General features: G+C 50.3%; 1 protein-coding gene across 1 annotated transcript in view; it reads left to right on the forward strand.

Annotated features, from left to right (window-relative positions):
• Wipf2 (WAS/WASL interacting protein family member 2) overlaps nt 1-21,205 on the forward strand; it is a 33,877-nt gene that overhangs the window by 1,463 nt on the left and 11,209 nt on the right. The window contains exons 2-4 of the mRNA XM_033763124.1: nt 15,534-15,662; nt 20,036-20,168; nt 20,560-20,825. Of these exons, the coding sequence (XP_033619015.1) occupies nt 15,603-15,662; nt 20,036-20,168; nt 20,560-20,825 (459 nt within the window). The 5' untranslated portion in view covers nt 15,534-15,602. The remainder of the gene's footprint in view (nt 1-15,533; nt 15,663-20,035; nt 20,169-20,559; nt 20,826-21,205) is intronic.

Consider the following 21,205-nt stretch of genomic DNA (forward strand, 5'->3'; position numbering starts at 1 on the left):
TTTTTTTTTTTTTTTTTTTTTTTTTTTGTACGGGGGATGGAATTCAGGACCTCCAACTTGCAAGGCAGGCAGTGAAACCACTGAGCTAAATCCCAGGCCCTCACCTTAGTTTTTTGCTTGTTTTTTTGACAGGGTAGTTGAGACTGATCTGGAACTCACTATGTAGTCCAGGCTGGTCTCGAACTCACAGCGATCTTCCTGCTTCAGCCTCCCGAGTGCTGGGATTACAGGCATGTGCCACCATGCCCAGCCCACCTTAGTTTTTTAATCTTGACGGATTAGGACTTTCTCTGTGAACTCTGAGAATGCACAGAATACTTTTTTACAGTTGAGCCTTATTTGTCAGTCTAGTCTTGGCCTGTGGCCTTGTTATTATTTAATGGGGACCAGTGTGCTTCAGGTGATTTTAGCTGCTTTATTGTTAATTCTTTGTCAGAAGTCAAATCCTGACTCTTAACTTTTTCACTGGGCGCCGATACCCTCAACACTTGTCCCTAGGTCCGTCGTTGCCTAGAAGCAGCGTTCCTGAAAGTCTTGGCATTTCTGAGTGCCATTGTGGACTTGCCGAAGCAAGGGTTCCTGTGCAGGTGTTTACCCACGGTGCTGATCAGTCCATGGTGTTGGCACAAAGGTGAAATCCAGGTGAGGGTGGGAACGGAGTTTTAGATTTTTCCAGTGGCTTCGAAGGAGGCCAGAGAAAGGCACCAAGTGCTCTTCTCGACTTGGGCTCTCACAATGGCTTTCTAGTACACTCGTGCCCACTCTGCATTGGTCTAGAGTGATTCTGAAACTTGCACGCTGTTTGTTCAGGTCCTTTCAGCAAACCAAAGTCTTCATAGCAAGTCCAGGAAGAGTTGCAGTGTATATATGCTTATTTGGGGTAAAAGCCTGTGCAGTGATATGCTGATATTTCAACATACACTGTGCTGCTTTTTTTTCCTGGTTTTTTTCCCCTTGTTTCAGGGATTGGAACCCCTGGTCTTGCTTGGCAAGTACTCCAACCCCAGCCCACGTTGGCTGTTTTTTTTCCCCTTTTCTGAGACAGGGTCTCACTATGTAGCTCAGGCTGGCCTGGAACTCAAACTTGTGGTGATCCTCCTGCCTCAGCTTCCTGAGTGCTGGGATTAGAGAGACATGTGCCTCCTTACCATGCCTGGCTCCCCCTTGGCTCCTTTTTTTTTTAGTACAGGGGAGTGAACTCTGCTCCTTGTGCTTGCGAGCGAGGTGGTGGGACCACTGAGCTAAATCCCCCGGCCCCTCCTTGGCTCGTCTTTAAGGGGTTTGGTAACACTGGAGTCTCAGAGCTCCCAGGCAGGCTGTTGGCATAGCCTGTTTCTTTAACACAGTGGTTTTCCATTTTTCTTCTCCTGCTACTGTTTTCGTGTTGTCCGGCTTATTTTGGTCCCGAGTGGAAAATGAACGGCGAATCAGTTTTCCCCCTTCCCTCTTAGTCTCTGGTGGACATCTTGTCCGTGTCACTACTTGCCGCCGTCAACTTGAAAGGCTTCTCAGCCGCTGCAGTTGGGGGCCACAGAGGCCGAGCTGAGTGAGTTTCCTGGGGCAGCGAAGGGCCTCTGCCAAGGCGAAGAACGGTTGCCGAGGTGAGGCGCTGACGGGACCGCGAAGCTGTGACTAACATTCTGGCAGCGCGCAGCCCTCTGCCGAGTGACTCCTTTCTCCTGGAGGGGGACTGTCGGTCTCCTTCTCAAAGTGGCTCTTGTTGCCGCTGCTCTTCACACAACTCCAGGCTGGCGGGCGTCGGGCTGGCTCCCGGCTGTGGCCCGGAGTGGGGTGCTCTGCGGGAGGCGGGCAGGGGGCTCCTCCTCGCCGGTGCTGCGCTAGCTTACAGGCCGCGACCCTTTTTCCTGAATTCCAGTCTGTTTCTTATTCATCTGGTGATTAAATGCAGAATCTTTGTCTCTGCCTAGCTTTGCAAGTCCAGAAAGAGAAAAAACAGTATTTCCGGCCCTTCCCGTGCCTTCACGCCCAACACCCCCCTCCCCCAGCGGCAGGAGCCTCGCAGGTTAAGCTTGAAAGCTTGTCTCTCTTTCCTTTCCTTTCCTTCCTGGTGGTGCTAGGAATGAAACCTAGCACGACCTTGCCAGGAGAGTGCTCTGCCCTGGGCCTCCGCCTCCAGCCCGCGTGAATAGTACTTGATACCATGCACCGGGGTGGGGGAATGATCGGTATAGCTTTGTGATGCTAGCAGTCTTGTTTATCTTTTGAGACAGGATCTTGCCAAGTCGGGAAACTGCCTGGGCTGGGCTTGCATTTTCTGTCCTTTGCCTGGGATTTTAGGTGGACAGACACCAGTTGGGTCTTCAACCTTAAATTATTTATTTTATTTTGTTTTATTTATTAATTTCCACCTCCCCTGGAGACAGGGTCTGGTCTCACTATGTAGCTCAGGCTGGCCTGGAACTGGAGGCACTTCTCCTGCCTCAGCCTCCCAAGTGCAAGGATTACAGATATGCACCACCATGCCCAGCTCAAACCTTAAGTAATTTAAAATTTGGTTTGGAGTTTAAGATTATTTGGGAAGATATTTTAGATTATGGGGGTGATGGGATTGTTACTTTACAAAGTTTGTTATTCAGGAAACAGAAAACCTGTTTACTTCTGGGGAATTTTCACTCTCTTTTGCTGTCGTCTTGGGGCCAGGAGAGAGCACAGATGTTCTTGTGAGCTGGTAAATACGGGATGCCGGCACACGTGTTAGCTGGGCCACATGTCCTAACACGATGTGTCGGTCTTTACTGTTTTGAGACAGGGTCTCTTTGTGTAGTCCAGGCTGGCCTCAAACTCTTGGCAATCTTCCTGCCTCAGCCTCTGGAGGCTAGTATTACAGGCATGAGCCCCTGTGCCCGGCACTGTGCTGATGTCTTGGGGGACATGCAGGGGAATCAGTAACTAGATTACATATGCATATATTCAAACTGCATATATGAAAGCGTTTTTATCTGGGCCGTCAGCTCTGGCTGTACAAAAGCATTTCAGTCTGCAGGCACATTGAGTTGTGTTTGGAAGCCCCAGCACTTGAGGCCCAGATGGTGCTCTTGACGTAGGACATAAGACCTTTCTTCGGTAGTAATTGGATCATCCTGTCCCGCTTTCACGCCTATTACTAGTGGTGGAGGACTGACAGTGTCCATGTCCTTCTAGCGTTTCTCTGGGGAGCACCTGTGTTTCTGACAGCTCATGGGGTTAGGGCGAGACTGATACAGGGAAATAACTGTAACTCCCAACCTGCTGGGTTTCAGGTACGCAGAGTTGGGTTTCCCAGAATCAAAGAATTAAGGGACAATGGAGGCTAAGAGTAGGAAACATTTACTGGGGGGAGCGCTCCTGAGAGATAGGAGGGGACCCGAAAGTGGGTTCCCAGCAAGCCCACTTCTTGATGTAGAGCAAAACACGAGGTGGGTACAACATGGGTCAAAACTGATTGACCAGTGAGGTTACAGGTATAGCCGCTTAGGTGATATTGATCCAAGGGGGATCAAATGTATATGAAAGAACAAGACCTTTTCAGGAGATGGATCGGGAGGTCCTGGTCACCCGCTGGGTGACTGTTGACCTAGACTTTATTGTACCAGGTGATACCAGTTATAGTCTCATCTTCAGCTTATTACTTGTCCCTGGCGAGGCAGGTGGGCCTAGTCTTCTGTCTTTATTTTGAGGCCTCAAGCCGCAGTTGTGGTGTTTTCCCATCCTCCGCACTGACTCCTTGGAGAGCCTTGCTCTGTCTGCCTGGAATATTTCTACCTAACTCAGCTGTCTTGTCTATAATAAGAGGAGAGACTTTTCCAGCAGGGAAGTCCCCTCTTTGCTCCTTGCTTCTCCTGTTGAGTGGGACTTCATACACTGTCTTTGAAATGAAGCATGACGCTCCCTCCGGGTGATGTCTGGTTGGCATCTGAGGAAGCCACTTTTCCTCTGGACTGTGGTCCTGGGAGTGTCCTTGTCCCTGACTGCTCTGTGCCGCTCCACTCTGACTCTGGGGTGCAGTCTTGCAGAGCTGGAGGCTGGCCTAAGAGCGAGAGGAGCCATCCTGTTATTATTAACATGCTTTGTAGCAACCTGTTTTAGTCTGTCCTTAGAACTTCAAAGATATTTTGACAACAAATGTTGATTGTTTTTAGCAGTTGGTAGCATTAAATTAAAAGCAAGATCTAAGAAAGGGTAACATAATGATTTTATTGTAAGATTCATCCTTTTCTGGTTTTGTGCTTACCTTAGGTAACAGTCTTGCAAGCTGGGGATTTAGCTCAGTGGTTTCCCTGCCTGCCTCACAAGGGCAGGGTCAGGAGTTCAATGCCTGGTACCAAAAAGACAAAAACAAAAACAGTCTTGCTAGATTGCCCAGGCTAGGCACAAACGCCTGGACGCAGGTGATCCTCTTGTATTGTTGCCTCCCAAGTGGCTGGGACTGTAGGTGTGAGCTCCATGCCTGGCTTGCTTGTGATTTCCTTAGTGGCCTGGAACTTTTCAGGTGTCCGACCTCTGTTAGCACTCAGGTTAGTGATCATGGTGCCCGTAACACACAGGATCTATCTAGCAGAGGAGGTATTGGTTTGTTGAAATTTTCTGTTGTCACTGGCCGTCGTGGCGCACTCCTGTCATCGTAGCACTCAGGAGGCTGAGGCAGGAGGATTGCTGTGAGTTCTGGGTCAGCCTGGGATATGTAGTGAGTCAAGGCCAGTCTGAACTACACAGCGAAGACCCCGTCTCAAAGACTCAAAAATAAAAATAAATAAATAAAATTTCTACTCTCTGAACCCCCGCCTTTGTGGTACCAGGAATTGAACTCAGGATCTTGCACTTCTGAGGCAGGCACAGTGCCACTGAGTTAAATCCCTGCCAGAACTACTCTTTTTACCTGGTTTCGTAGCAGATCCAGCATTGACCGTATTTTTTGAAATTTTGGTCATCTGGTGGTTTTTCTTTTTCTTTTCTTTTTTTTTAGTACTGGGGATTAAACTCAGGTCTTTGCATGTGCAAGGCAGGAGCGGAACCACTGAGCGAAATCCCAGGCTCACATGTGTTCACTTTTGTATGTTTTGTTTTGTTTTTGGTACCAGGGAACAAACTCAGGACCTCGCACTTATCAGGCAGGCGCTGTGCCACCAAGCTACATCCGTGGCCCTCGTTCAGTCAGTTGTGATACACGTTCTTTCTGATGTGTGTTATCTCCGTTATTTCTGTGCAGCATACTCCTGCTGTTTCTTTCTTTTTTTTTTTTTTTGGTTTTTTGAGACAGGTCTCACTATGTAGTTGAAACTGACCTGGAACTCACTGTGTAGTCCAGGCTGGTCTCGAACTCACAGCGATCCTCCTGCCTCAGCCTCCTGAGTGCTGGGATTATAGCTCCTGTTGTTTCTTGATTTTCCATTCTTAGCATTTCATGTTGAGTTTGCTCCAAAGAAGATGAAGACTTGTGTTAATAGTGTTCCCCACCCACAACACATCCGGCCTGCCTACCCTCCCCCAGCTGTGTACCCAGGCTAGGGTGAGCCAGGGTTACAGATGTGCACCACTGGGCCCAACTGTATATTTTTATGTTAGGGCTGTCTGAAATACAGGCCTATCTACGTCTTTAAGATACCTGTTTTTAACTTTAAAAATGTGACACTTCTTAGTTTAAACTTAAAATTCCTTATTATATACATGTAATAAAAATGATATATGTGTCTTTACAATTTTGAAATAAACCCATTCTTGGAAAAATTTTTGTTGTTGTTTTGATTTTTTGCTTTTTTTTTTTTTTTTTGTATGGGGGATTGAAGTTGTGACCCTGTGCTTGAGAGGCAAGCCAGCAGCACCACGGACCTACATCCCTGGGCCTCTTGGAAAAATTGGAAAAAAAAACGGGCCTTTTTTTTGGGGGGGTACCTGGGATCAAACTTGGGACCTTCCACTTGCAAGGCAGGAGGCAGAACCACTGGGCTAAATCCCGGGCCCAAATACAGGCCTTTCTTGTTATCTCAGAGGATATTAGACGAGCACAGAATCATTGGGAGGCCAGGAGAGCTTGTCAGGGAAAGTTGTGTTGCAAGGTTTTCAGGAAACTCTTGCCATTAATGATCTTGGCTGCCGTAAGCATCAGAGCAGGACATTTGCAAGAGGACATGGGATGCTGCTGCACACACCAGTCCTGCTTGTTCCTGCAGCCATCGATCAGCTCCTTGCTACTGGAAGTGGCCTCTGCCTTTCTCCCTGTCCTAACTCTTGGTGGAATGTAAGCCACAGCCCAAAGGCAGAGGATTCTGGGAAATGTAGTTCTGGGGCCTGCACCCGTTCCCTAGCTCCAGAGGAGTCTGGAAGGGAGTAGAGGTGTTACCAAAAGAGTGTAAGAGTGTGAGTGTGTGTTTTAAGTAAGCGCCCTACCGTGCCTCTTTTTAGGCCACTTTGGAAGCCAAACCATCAGTGCCATTCTCTACCTCCATGCAAATTCCTTGGGCCAGCCCAGTAGACTGTTTGGTCTACTTGGCTTTAGTCTGGATTTCTAAATTAGTGTCTTTCATCTGGTTAACTCCTCTTCTCCCTAGGAGTAAATCCAGCTGACGGTAATAACGGTGGCCTTGTGTGACTCCATTTTTCTAGCCAAATCTCGAAGCCTCCTGGGTCCTGTGATGTGTGGGTGGGGAGGAAGTGTTAATTATGAATATGGAGCTACTCTGTATCATTTCACTGTCTGAATCCAGGAATCTGTTCATGTTTCTGGTAAAATGGAAAATTGATGCAGGCTGTGAAAACATGTACCCATCCTCTGCCTTGGCTTGGGAGCGTCTCCGTGGAGATGTCCACACCCAGTGATTGAAAGTCGGGTGCTGATCTGACAGTCGGAAGGGCATGTTCTCTTCTTTCTGAATTTGGATCGCTAGGCCTAGGGAAAGGAAACAGTGCAGACCCTTTATTGCCAGCCTGTGGAGTGTCCAGGGTGTGTGTGCAGCGGCTCCTTGGCTGCGGTGCGTTGCTCAGAGCCAGGTGTGGAACAGTTTTAGTGATGTTGCGGAAGGCCAGGCCAGTAGCCTGGTTCTCAGAATGTGGACATCCAGGGGCTGGTGACGGTTTGAATGGAGCCTGAGGTGCTGTGTGGCTGACACAGGCAGAGTGGCATCCTAAGATGAGGGCTTTATGGAAATAGCGCTTATTAAATTTTGGGGTACCAGGAATTGAACCCAAGGCTGCTTTGTGCATGTTAAGCACACAGTCTACCACTGTGCTACACTGCCAACTGCGTCCCAGTGTGTGTGTGTGTGTGTGTGTGTGTGTGTGTGTGTGTGTGTGTGTGTGTGTGTGTGTGTGTACTTACATATATGTTGTGCTGGGGGTTGAACCCACAGCCTCCTCACTGAGCTGCAGCCGTAGCCCTTGCACATTTTGGGCGGGGGGGTCATGGGGGAAACAGTCTTACTAAATTGCCTAGTTGGAACTTGAACTTGTGATCTTCCTGCCTCAGCCTCCCAAGTATTGAGATTACAGGTGTGCCTACTGTGCCTGGCTTACATTTTTACAACTTGTGTTGAAACAATTTTGGTGAACAGTCACACAAACTGCTTGATGAAAGGTGGGGCTGTCTTGGGCTGGGGTGTTGCTCGGGGTGGTGGGGTGGTGCTTTGCATGCACCAGGCCCTGGTTTCCAGTTCCCAGCACCATGGAAGAAGGAAAAGTGCTGTCTTATTAACTGTCGCTCATTGAGATTTTCGCTGCGCCTCCGAAATGTCCCTGTCTGCTGCTACTTGCTGCAGTATTTCATGTCCCTGTCCGTGCTTTCAGGATAACAAGGTTTTCTTTTCCGGCCTTGAGGAGAGGTTGGGTGGGAGCTGGAGGTGTTTGGTGAGGTTATCTGATCACTTTTGTATGCTTTTCAGGTACTTAATTTATAACAGCTCCCACATTAGTTATCTTTAGTAACCCTTTTATGAAGCCATTCTTAATAGCTGTGGTTATTTAATTGACATGAGAGTAGAATCCTCATTGATTTCTCATCATTTTAGATGGGAGGACTTGGCCCTGTATTGCCCTGTATCTGGGAACGTGTGGAGTCTGATACTCACCACACGGAGTAGGATGTGAATAAGTACTCTTTGAGTGTGCATTTTGAGGGCTTTTTAAAAAATGGTCTGTCGCCGGGCGTGGTGGCGCGCGCCTGTAATCCCCGCACTTGGGAGGCTGAGGCAAGAGGATTGCTGTGAGTTCAAGATCAGCTTGGTCTACATAGTGAGTTCCAGGTCAGTCTCAACTACAAAGTGAGACCCTGTCTCAAAAAACCAAAAAGAAAAAAGAAAAAAAGGCTTGAGCCAGGGATTTAGTTCAGTGGTGCTGCTGCCTGCCTTGCAAGTACAAGGGCTTCAGTTCGATCCCTGGTTCCAAAAAAAAAAGGATCTGTTGGGGTCAGAAGTATACCCTTCAGGGCTTGGGATTTAGCTCAGTGGTTCTTCCACCTGCCTCACAATTGCAAGGACTGGAATTTGATCCCCATTACAAAAAAAAAAAAAAGAAGTACACCCTTCTCATCCCAGCCACTGGGAGGGATGAGGCAAGGATCAGAAGTTTGAGGCCAGTCTGGGCAACTTAGCAAGACCTTAAAATAAAATTACAAAGCTCTGGGTGGGCGTGGTGGTGCACATCTGTCATCTCAGCATTCAGGAGGCTGAGGCAGGAGGATTGCTGCAAGTTTGAGGCCATCCTGCGCTATGCAGTGAGTTCAAGGCCAGCCTGGACTGCATAGCTGGCCCTGTTTCAAAAAAAAAAACAAAAGGGTTAAGGATGTAGGTCAGTGTAGAGTGCTTGCCTAGCATGTTTGAGACCCTGGGTTCAGTCCTCGGGACTGCCAAAAAAGAAAAAGAAAAAAAATGTGGCTAGAAGGAAAAAGTCATCTTGGAGGAAGAACTATTATTGGGATGAATCCTTATGTTTTTACTAAAGGAAACTGTCTTTGAAGCTGGGCGTGGTGATGCACCCCTATAATCCTAGCACTCAGGAGGCTGAGGCAGGAAGATCACTGTGAGTTCGAGACCAGCCTGGGCTACATAGTAAGTTCCAGGGCTGGGGATTTAGCTCAGTGGTTCCAGCACCTGCCTTTCAAGTGCAAGGACCTGAGTTCGATCCTAGGTACAAAAAACCAAACATAGAAAGTTCCAGGTCAGTCTCAACTACATAGTGAGACCCTGTCTCACCCCCACCCCCACAAAAGTCTAGGATTTTCTGTTTATGGTGGGCATGTGATTTTTAAAAAATTTTTGGTACCAGGGATTGAACTCGGGTCCTTGCACTTGAGAAGCAGGCACCGGAACCACTGAGCTAAATCCCCGGCCCTGGTATGTGATTTTTAAAAATTATTTGCTGGTTCTTTCAGATTTGCTGCATAGTTGAATTTCCATGGTGAAAAAAATGCCTGTAGCTGGAAAAAATTTCCTTCGTCAAATAACCTTGGAATTGTAATGAATTCCATCTCTGTGTGGTGGGGTCCATTTCAGCAGAAGCACGCCTGCTTGGGCTGCAGGGGGAGGCGGCCCTTTTGCCACTGAGAACTCTTTGGACCACAGAAGCCTTTTACATACTTTCCTTGAATTCTAGAGCAACCAGAAAGGGTCAGTGAAACCCACTGATGTGTCCTAGAACACAGGGCAGCATTTTTTCTTGTACTGGAGGTTGAACCCGGGTGCTCTTGGCACTGAACTGCATCTTCAGCTCTTTTTTTTTTGAGACTGGGTTTCACTAAGTTTCCCAGTGTTGGGCTTTAATTTGAAATCCTCCTGCCTCAGCCTCCCAAGTAGCTGGGGTTATGGGCACGACCACCATGCCGGGCACAGGGGAGGCATGTTTGTGATTGGGTATGGAGCCCCGTGGGCCCGTGTTGTCGGCTGATCCCTTGTGTGGCATGATGTGGCATGCTCTCTGGCAGCTCCAGGCCTTCCCCAGGTTAGGTTCTCTGCCTGGGAGCTGGATTCTCCCTGTGGCAAGGAGCTGCTGCTTCTTGGTGACCAGGAGCCAAGGTGACCGCAGTGGAGGGACAGTCCCTTCAGGGGACTTTAGCCCCGGGAGGCCTCCGGTTAGTGCCCAAGGAGTGACTTGAGGAGCTTCTGGCTGGCTGTGGTGAACCTGTTGGCTTGTGGGCGTCTTTTGTGCTCCCGCCCTGGTGCACGGTGAAGGGTGGGTGTCTCCTCCCCGCCTGCTCACTGGCTCCTTGCCATCCCCGTCCAGCCCCACAGCACTGGTGTCCCTTTGGGCTGCTGGCTCTGGTGTCCCAGACCCACCTAAAACGACACTCTGCCCGTGCCAGCCCTGGGCTCTGCCTTTGTAGTTCTGCACCTTTCCCCCGCTTCTTCTGGAGTTGGGGCACCCTTGTCCCTTCCGCCCGGACAGAAGCTGCAGCACGGTAGTCTTGGCCCACTCAGCCCCGAGCAGGGTTACCGGCTTCCTCTGGGGCGTGGGTCACAGTGGCCTTCTTCACCTGCTGGATGCCAGCCACGTTTGGTGATCCATGGAGAGTCTGCCTGTTGCCACACTTCTCTGGGGACAGAAGCTATCCCTGTGGGAGCCGTTGTCCCACAGCAGTGCTTACCACGCGGGGGATGCGTGAGGAGAACGTGGACGGCGAAGTGGGCGATGGTGAATGAACCGAGTTTGAATTCTGCTGGGAACACAGCCGCTCGCGCCCTCCTTCCTCTTCCCACCGAGGCCTCCATCCTGCATTCGCTCTTTGCTGGCTGTTGATCCTGCCCTGCTTTCTCTTCACTCAGGGTCTTTTAGACGCACCTCCACCACGGAGCCACACCCCGCCCTGACATTGCCGCTCTACGTATCTGCTGGTTTTCTTCAGTGAGTGACTGTGGAGCACCTACTGTGTGCTTAAGAGCTTGTTGTAGCCTGCTGTGGTGACGCCCTGGGCAGGCTGAGGCAGGCAGATCCTTGAGGCTGGCCTGATCTACATAGTGAGACCCTGTCTCAAAAACTGAATGAATAAATAAATAATAAAAAGTGCTTATTGAGTAAAATAGACAGAGGAAATGTTGCCCCAGAGTTTGATTTTCATTAAAAATAATCATAACCTGGTACCAATGGGCCACCATCAGGTTATTAAGAGTCTAAAGTTAAGTACTTCTCAGACTGGGGTAAAGTTCTTGAATTTAGACTCTGGTTTAACATCAGCTGTCCGTTCAGTTTACCTTTGATTTCTTGCTATTAATAACTGAAACCCGGTTGAGAAAGTATACAAAGTAGGCTTGGCCTTTCTTTTTTTTTTTCCTAGACAGAGTCTCACTATAGGATTCACACTGGCCCTGAGCTCACTTGTAACCCAGGCTGGTCTTGAACTCTTGATCCTCCTGCCTCATCCTCCAAGTGCTGGGATTACCGGCGTGAGCCACCACGTCCAGCAGACGTGGTCATTTTGAACTTGTTCAATGTAAATGTTTCTAGAGTCAGTTGTATAGAAACATTTTGAATGGCTGATTCATCATCATAATGTTTTTTAATGTCCATGCTTAAAGTTTTGTCACCCACTTCATTTTGTTTTGTTTTTGGTGGTACAAAGGGATCGAACCCAGGACCTTGTATGTTAGGCAAGTGCTGTACCACTGAGCTGCAGCCCCAGCCCTTTTAACTTTTTAATTCATTATTTATTTATTTTGTCCATACCAGGGATCAGTTTTAGGCAGGACCTTGCACTTGCAAGGCAGGGGCCGTGCCACTGAGCTAAATCCCCATCCTTTTAACTTTTTTATTTTGAGACAGTCTATCTAAATTGCCGAGGGTAGCCTCAACCTTGCATCTTTCCTGCTTTAGCCTCCCAGAAGCTGGGATTGTAGTAATGTGGTATCACACCCATCTCTGACTGAGTTATTGAAGCCCTGATCAATAATTGCAGTCCTTTCTGGCTGAGATTAAAATACACGGAACAGCCCGTCTGGTGGCACAAGCCTGTAATCCCAGCGCTTGGGAGGCTGAGGCAGGAGGATCGCTGTGAGTTTGAGACTGGCCTGGGCTACATAGTGAGTTCCAGGTCAGTCTCAACTACATAGTGAGACCCTGTCTCAAAAAAAAAACAAAAACCTGCAGTTTTATAGCAGCAGAATGCCATTTGAATAAGGCCCCCAATTGTACTGGTAACTGGGATGCCTCTTAGATAACTTTTAAAGGAGCAACTAAATTGGATCCTTCATTTATCAAATGCAAAGACAGTAGTTGGTGTCGGAACTAAAGCCTCCTGTTCTTCAAATGTAGGAATATTTGCCCTGAAACATCTGGAAATTAAGTAGAAAGGTGGGTTTTGAAGAATAGAAGCAAACACTTTTTAAAGTTCTATTGCCCAAGAGCTGTGGAGACATAGCTCTGAATTCTGTGATATATCTGACCTTGGGGTGATTTAAGTAGCGCTTTCATCGTACTCATGGCCTCTGATTCCTGACTGTGGAGGGCTCTCGGGCGGGGCTCACCGAGGGGATGAGAAGCACTATGCAGCCGAACCCAAAGCGTTCCTGAAAATCAAGGGCCTGAGAGCCATTGATGAGGCTTTGGTTCTAATTAATAGATCAGAAAAGAAGTTTTTCTGTAGAGAACGTTGTAGTTATTTCAGGTTTAACCTCACAACTATTGGATTCTTATAATTGATGGTGCTTTCTAAAGAAAGGCCTGGATTTGTCCTTTTTTTTCTTTGAAGTGTACTGGGGATTGAACTACTCAGGGCCTTGCATGGAGCTACATCCCCAGTCTCCCCCACCCGCTTTAATTTTGAGACAGAGTTTCCCTAAGTTTTGTAGGCTGGGATCCTCCTGCCTCCGCCTCCAGGGCTGGGGATACAGGTGTGTGTCACCATACCTGGCTATATTTTGATCAGTTTTTAATGTTGATTGTGTTAGGTCTTTTGGAGTTAAGACGCCCCTCCCATGAGGTCTGCCCGCCCTGTGCTGCCTGTCTCCTGTCTGTGCGCACACAGCTCCAGGGGGCCCAAGGCACTGGCGAGGTTTGCGGCTGTGATGATTTTCAGTTCTTTCTCACCAGTTCTGCTGTCCTGTGGTAGTTCCTGGTTTACAGAACATTTGGATTATGTCCCCTCCCGTCATTCCCAGGGCATGGAGCAAACTGTAAGGCAGCTCCTTATTTAAGAGTTTTGGTTGCCTTGCAAGGAAATGCGCCGGAAGACCCAGGCCTTGCCCTTGGTTGTGGGTCCTTCCTCCACCTGGCAGCCTTGTGGTAGTAGTGGGGGTAGAACCAGGGCCTTCGCGTGGAGGTGCAGCTGCAGCTTTCTTATTTTATTTTGTATTTTTTAATTTTGATACAAGGTCTCACCGAGTGGCCAAGTTGCCCAGGCTGGGCTTGAACTGCTGTTCCCAAGCCCCAGCCTCCTTCAGGGCAGGTTCACAGGTGTGCACCGCCACTGCCTGCTGGCTTCACCTCGGTGGCTCGGCCTCCCGTGTGTGCTGCGGGCTGCCTGTGCGTCCTCCTGTATCTCAGCTGTGAGTCGCTTTGTTCACTGCAGCTCCTCCCACATCCATGGGCACGTTGGTCACCTTAGGTGAGGGCCATCTGATTATTTCGGCTTCCTTTTTCTTTGGTCAAGTGGAATTTCCTCGGGGCCAGGCTTTTTTGGAGATAACTGTTTACTGTTCCTTACTTTCATGTCTTGGGTAAGTTAGGCCTCTGGATTTTCCCGCACAGACCGGTCAAGGGACGCTGCGGAGCGTGTGCGTGAGTGCTTTGTGCCCTGTCACGTCTGGCTGGCGTCCTGCCGTGTTCTGTGGGTGCAGCCATGCCAGGTGCCAGTGAACTCTGACCGGTGCGTCACATGTGCTCCACAGGCTGCGTTTGTGAGGCTCACAAACTGAGAATGGGTCTCACATTTTAAGAGGTTGTGAAAATCAAGAGAATGAGCAGATAAGCCTAGGAGAAAATATTTTCAGAAGGCGTATCTTATGCTATGCTGTTATCCAAAATATACAGAGAGCTCTTAACGTTACACACAAGGAAACCAGAACAGCCCAGTTAAAAATGTTTAGTAGAGGGCTGGGGATTTAGCTCACTGGTGCTGCCGCCTGCCTCATGAGTGCAAGGACCCAAGTTCGATACCTGGTACCAAAAAAAAAAAAAATGTTTAGTAGGGCTAAGCGTATAGCTCAGAGATAGAGCAGCAGCTTAGCCTGTGTGAGGCCCTGGGTTCCATTCACCACCAGGAAGGAAAACAAGGCCAACAGCCCTAAGTAGACACCTCCAGAGAAGGTTACAGAGGACAAGAAGCACAAGAGCTCCCAGCACTCAGGAGGCTGAGGCAGGAGGATCACTGTGATTTTGAGGCTAGCTTGGGCTACATAGTGAATTCAAGGCCACCCTGGACTACACAGCCAGACCCTGTCTCAAACAAAACAAAACAAAGCAAAACAAAGCAAAGCACAGAACATGTGTTCAGTATTACAGTATGTACTAGGGAACCACACACTAAAACAGGACACCGGGCCAGGGATGTTGCTCAGTGACACTGCACTTGCCTGGCAAGCTCAAGGTCCTGAGTTCGATCCCTGGTACCAGCCACTCAAAACAAAACAAACAAAAAAAAAAGGATACCAACCTGGAGGCTGAGGCAGGGTTATGAGCTTAAGGCAAGCCGGCACTGCAGATTGAAACTCTGCCTCAAAAAAACCAACATCCCATTATGTACCCACTGAAGTGCCCAACATTGAGAGCCTACAGCACCAGGTGGGCAAGCGTGTGGATCCATGGGAACTGACCTCTGGCTCTGGGTGCGAGGTATACAGCACGCTGGGAGGAGCATGGCAGAGCCAGGCAGAATTGGGTATGATTTCAGCATGCCATCCAGTCCCTGTCCTTGGTATCCACAGGAACCCCGCACACGAATGTGTAGAGCAGTTGTATTTAGCATTGCCCAGCTTGGAAGCCACCAAAACGGCCTCCCATAGGAGGACATGGGTAGTCTGGGGTCCATCTGGACACTGAAAAGGGCTGTAAGCTGGGTATAGTGGTACAGATCTGCAGTTTCAACTACTTGGGAGGCTGAGGCGGGACAGTCGCTAGAGCCCAGGCATGAGGGACCAGCCTTGGCAATGTGGTGAGACTGAAGGAAGTCCGCCTGAAGGTGCTGCACAGCTTGTGGTCTCACCTCTGCTCGCCAGTTCATAGTACACTGACTGACGTTCTGGAGAGGAAAAGCCAGGAAGGGAGTACAAAGATCAGTTGGTTCTTGGGATGGGAGAGACAACTGGGCAGACCCGGAGTTCAGGGACTGGGGCTGTCATGTGACTCAGCACGTTGGACCCCGTCACGGCGTCTGTCGCCATCGTGTGTCCTCACCGGGAGCGGCTCTGTCGCGATGCAGGCCGTGTCCCAGGACAGTCTCTGTGCTTGTACATAAGCAAAAGAGGTGGGCTGGGCTGGAGAGCGCTGGCACAGCGCCTGCCGCCTTGCGAGAGGCCTGGACTGTGTCCCGGCGCACCCAGCACACGAGCGCTCGGTCCCCTCCTCCTGGCACCCAGTGACTGACGGTGCTGTTGGTCTGACAGATTCCGTCTCATTTCCAGGTATATGAGTGACCCAAAGCTGCAAGGGGAGACGGAGAGAGAGCAGTGCCGACTGGGAGCAGGGCAAGGATGCCGATCCCGCCGCCCCCGCCGCCCCCGCCTGGCCCACCGCCGCCCACTTTTAATCAGGTGGGTCCCCCGCCCAGCCTGTGGGCCTGGGGGAGCAGCCCGTTGGTCCGCTGCCTGCTTCGGCTAAAGCTCACAGGTTTTCCTACCGCTGCAGCTCCGGGGTTGCAGAGCATCAGAGCTCGAATGTAGGCCACTTTGCTGTTCACTGCGGACAGCTTGGTGATGCGGGCTCGGAAGCCGGGGAACAGGCAGCGCCCGCTCACGCTGTGGCTGTGGGTGCCCAGCCTCGGCCTAACTGGGCCTGGCTGAGTGGGGAGAGGCGGCTTTAGGCAAACACATGGCACGCAGCTCCCGTGTAGCTGTGGACCGGCCACGTCTCCGGTCTGGTGATGCTGTCATTAGAACACTTCCGTGAGCAAATAAACGGCTTAGTGTACTTGTGTGCTTCCTTTACCACAGCTGCTAAAAAACGAATTTAACATTATTTTATGAAATAACAGCGTGCCCAGGTTCAGTGATTACCAAGAACGCCTGTGAGTCTGCTCAGTAGCAGTGAGTGCCTGTGCTCACCGCACTGTTCCCAGGGGTCACTGGTCACACACACGTGAGTGCCTGGACACCTGGGTTTCCCCTTGACAGTGTGGCACCTCGTTCTTGTCACCTGCAGTCTCCCTGAGTGCCGTGCAGGCCAGTCACAGGAAGTCCCACTAGCAGTGACCGATGACGTTGACAGGTTACATTACAGTCTTTTTTTTGGTACTGGGGATCAAACTTGACCTTAGGCTTTCAAGGCAGGCAGAATCCCCACTCAAAAGGTTGCAGTCTTGTGGTCCGCGCCGTCCCGGGGCCTTGCCTGGTCGCGCTTGTTCCCCATGGAGATTTGGGCAGGTAGCCTTGCAGTGGGGACAGAGGCTTCTCCCTGAGCTGTTCTCTCTACAGAGGTCTGTGTGCCATTTCCCTGGGACCCCTGAGGAAAGGGCTGGGGGTTCCTGGAGGTGTATGTCACTGCCATTTCACGTCTTCTTTACTTCAGCTCATTTTAAAGCCAAGGCTGTCATATTTTACGGCCTAGCAAGTAAAGGAGAGACGGGCTGGGGATTTAGTTCAGTGGTGCTGGGCCTGCCTTGCAAGTGCAAGGTCCTGAGTTCCATCCCCAGAACCAAAAAAAAAAAAAAAAAAGAGAGAGAGAGAAAAAAGAGAGGCTTGGGGAGCAGGGTATGGGGTTGCATCCCTGTAATCCCAGCCATCTGGGAGGCTGAGGCAGGAGCATTGCAAGGTCAGCCTGCGAAACTTAGCAACTGGACTTGGTCTCAAAATAAAAAGGGCTGGGGTGTAGTTAAGTGGGAAGGCCAGGGGCGGGGTTCAGTCCCACACACGCTGGGTAGGGGGGCATCAGGTAAGGAATGTGTTGGTAAGAAGCCTGAAAGGTTCGGTGGTAGAGGAGAAGCCCTGTGGGTTCTGAACCCAAGAGGCGGCCACCTGTGCCCTACCTGAGTTGTGATCCCTGGGGTCACATTGGAAGGGGCTGTGCCTTCTCACTGGGGGAAATCTCCAAGTGAGAGTAGCCCCAGGGGAAAGGCCCCAGGCTTGTGTGCTGCTGCCCGGGTCCCAGCTGGTGCTTACCGGGAAGACTCCGGCCTGGAGAATGGGCGGGCTGCCGGGCAAGGGTTTCCTGCAGCTTCTGGGTTCAGACTGCTGTGTGCTTTCAGACCCGCACTACCTCCCTTGTAGAGGTTTTATGCAGCGTGCGAGGCAGTAGGAGGAGAGCCTGTGACCATGTGACCTCTGTGCCCTGCGGGAGAAGGGGCAGAGGGAGCAGTTGAGGGTTCATGGGCACTGCACAGTGGCGGACACAGGCTAGGCTGGGCTTCCTGCTGCCAGACTCCCCAGGAGCAACGGCTCAGCTGTGTAGCAGAAAGGTTTCTCCAGGCAGGGGTGGGAGCAGGGCCTTGAGACAGGACATGAAGACTGTGGGCCGTGCAAGAGCGAGGGTCTGCAGAGTAGAGATGAGACATTTCAAAAGCAAAATCTTGCAGTCGGACACCGGGCACAGTAGAGCATGCCTGTAACCCCAGCACTCTGGGGATCTGGGCAGGAGGATCAAAAGTTCAAGCCCAGCCTGGTCAACATAGCAAGTTCAAGGCCTTGTGTTAGAATTAAAAATTTAAAAAGAAGGGATGGGCCCGGAATTTGGCTCAGTTTTTCTGTTGCCTGCCTCGCAAGCGCAAGGGCCCAAGTTCGATCCTTGGTACCAAAAAAGAAAACAAAGAAAGACTGGGGATGTAGTTCAGTGCAAGGGCCCTGGGTTCAACCATATTGCAAAAGCAAACAAGAAAAAAACAGTTTGGTGACAAGAGAGTGAGGGAAAAGAGTAAGGTTTAATGGTTCTGATGTGAGGATTTGATCAAATGATGGTGCTGTTTACAAAGTGAGCTACGTATTGTGGAGGAGAATAAAGTTCAATTTTTGACATGCTTAATAGTATTCAATAATTTTCTCTTTACTAAATAATATGTTCAAAAATTTAGAAACGAAAAAAAAAATTTAGAAATGGCCGGGGATGTAGCTCAGTGGCACCAAACCTGCCTTGAAATCATAAAGTCCGGAGTTTGATCTCTGGTACTGGGGAAAAAAAAATTAAAATTGCGGATCAGCAGCAAGCAGCCGCCACCCATCACCCTTCACGGCAGCTTTGAGTCTGTGGTCCTCTTCTTCCCCGAGGAGCTGCTCTTCGGAGAGAGGCTCTGCTGTAGGCATCTAGTGATTTCTGAGCTGCTGCTCTAGAGGTTCATATACCAGGACGGACTTGGTGGATCCCTGAACGTTTAGCAGTAGCTTTCGTTGGTTTTTAGTCTTGAAAAGTAGCTGTGCACACATGTATATGTCTTTGAGACAGGGTCTTGCTATGTAGTTCAGGCTGGCCTTGAACGTAATCCTCCTGCCTCAGCCTCCTGAGCGCTGGGATTACAGTGGTGCGCCACCACACCCCACTAAGAGCAGTATTTTAAAAATTTTTACTGTACAGCGGGAATTTAGCTCATTGGTTCCGCCACCTGCCTCACAAGCACAAGGATCCGAGTTCAATCCCCAGTACAAAAAGAAAAGAACTGTTACTGTACTAAAAATGTTTGTAGAAATTTAGGAAGTTCTAATAAAAACAGAAAACAGTATAATTAACCTGTTAACACTGTATATGTTTTATATGTTTATTATAGGCAAATCAGAAAATACAAATACAGAATTATTGGGCTGGGGATTTAGCTCAGTGGCTCCTCCACCTGCCTTACAAGCTCAAGGACCAGAGTTCAATCTCCAGTACCAGCAAAAAAATAAAACAAATAAAATAAAATAAAGAATTATTAAATATTAACTTTCAGTGTATTTCAGTGTATGGGTATATCCTTTTGGCAGTTTTCCATGTGTATCCTTTTTTCCTTCTAAAATATGTACTGTTTATCTGTCTTTTTATTTTGGTACTGGGGATTGAACCTAGGGCCTTTGCACTGAATTACATCCCCAGTCTTTTCTCCATTCATTGGTTCACAGATTCATTCATTTATGAATTCGTTGTTGAGTGAATGAATGAATGACAAGGTCTCGCTAAGTCACTCAGGCTAGGGTTCCTATGTGTGATCCTCCCGCCTCAGCCTCCTCGAGTGCTGAGATTATAAACCTGTGCAATATGGAGCCTTCCTGTTCAAGTCCCCGTACAGCGCTCACGTAGAAATGTCCTGTCACACTTGTGCAGACACCCGGGAATGAAACAGAAACATTGGAGGGTTTGGGGCCCTGTATGGTACACAAACCTTGCTGCAGGACAGTCAGATGAGGTGGGGACAGAGCTGCGGGACGGCGGTGTGTCAGAGAAAAAGGGGCACACACTGAAGGGCCAGCCGGGCGCAGAGAAGGCTGGGAATTCCTGGCAGTCGGAACGGCATGTCAGTCATGCGATGGTGACAATGACGTTCCTGAACCTTTTTTCCCTGCCTGCTTTCCTGTTCCGTGGCTGTAACAGCCACCTGTGCTGGCTGGGGTAAGGTAGCAAGCTCGAGTCCCAGCTGGTTTGGGGGCTGCGCTGTGCTTCCTGGTTGCACGGCCTGAGGAAGCAGCTGCTCAGCTGATCCATGCTCTGCGGATGGGGACGCGGAGGAGGGTCCTTCTCGCAGCACGACGTCAGGATTTAGATGAGGTGATGCAAGTACCGTGTTCAGTGCCCAGCCTGATAGCACCCTGCACAGACCCATAGCAGTGCAGGCTGTCCTCAGAAGCCAGGGCCAGGATGGAGGTCTGTGCCCGTCACAGGAGGCAGAAGAGGAGGGAGAGGCGGAGAAGCTGGTGGTGCAGGCGCATCTGAGCAGCTTGCGCCAGTGCTTTAGGGAAGCCAGGCAGGGCCAAGCCTTCACGTGACGTCTGTCTCCTCGCCTCTCCTGCAGGCAAACACAGAGCAGCCCAAGCTGAGCAGAGATGAGCAGCGAGGTCGCAATGCACTCTTGCAGGACATCTGCAGAGGGGCCAAGCTGAAGAAGGTGACCAACGTCAGTGACCGGAGTGCACCGGTGCTGGAGAGTAAGTCCGGCCACTGCTGTCCTCCCCGCTGCTGTCTGGAGCTCCGGAGCAGTTTCTCCGGCCTCGCTGCCTAGTGCTTGTTAGGGCACATCCCGCCGCTGCCCCAGGGAGCAGGGTGGCTTGACAATTGCTGCTCGTCGTTCTTCCCCCGGTGGCCCTGCGCCATTGGCCCCTTACTGTCTGGAACTCGCAGGGGATACCCCCAGCCAGGGCTTCTTGTTCCCTTCCAGCTCTTTCTCTCCCATCACTGCTCTGGCTTTTGTTTCATGCAAAGGCAAAGCGAGAGCGGTTTGTTTGCAAATTGCAGCCCAGAGAGCAGGCTTTTTCCTCAGGATCGCCTTGCTCGCCATCTCGGAGCAGGGAAGTGAAAATGCTCACGCTGTGCTTTCAGAGCCCAAAGGAAGCTGCGGTGGCGGCGGCTATGGCTCGGGAGCTGCTGCCCTGCAGCCCAAGGGAGGTCTCTTCCAAGGAGGGGTCCCGAAGCTGCGGCCCGTGGGTGCCAAGGATGGTGCAGGTATGTCCCCTGCCGGGCGGAGCCGAGGGAGGAGGAGCAGAGCCCAAGGGAGGCCACGCTCCCCTGGCGTGGGGTCGGAGGCCGGGAACTCAAAGCAGGGAACAGTGGCAGTGCCCGGCTGGCGGGCAGGAGTGGAGCACAGGGTGGTTTCTGCAGCGAGTCTCGTCACTGTGGCTCAGTCTTCTGAAAGGGTAGATTCAAACGTCAGGACAGATAAGCTGTCAGCTCATTGAATCGTCCTACACTGGAGACAGATACTACCCCATAAATATGTACTGTTCTTTGTCAATTCAAATTAAATCAAAGTTTAAATATATTCAGCTCATCAGCAATATTTGTTAATGGGCCCAAGCTCAAAACTGGGTCCCAGGGTGCAGCTCAGTGGTAGGCAGGAGACAGGTGAGGAGAGCGGAGCCAGGAGCTGTGTGGGTGCTGTCCCCGCGCTGCCCCACGGGGAGGCTGGGGACACAGCCGGGAAGTGGCCGCTGACCCTGATGTCCGCTGTGTCCGCAGAGAGCCTGGC

This window comes from Fukomys damarensis, unplaced genomic scaffold (assembly GCF_012274545.1).
Source record: "Fukomys damarensis isolate Sample0158 unplaced genomic scaffold, DMR_v1.0_HiC HiC_scaffold_13, whole genome shotgun sequence".
Classification (NCBI taxonomy): Eukaryota; Metazoa; Chordata; class Mammalia; order Rodentia; family Bathyergidae; genus Fukomys; species Fukomys damarensis.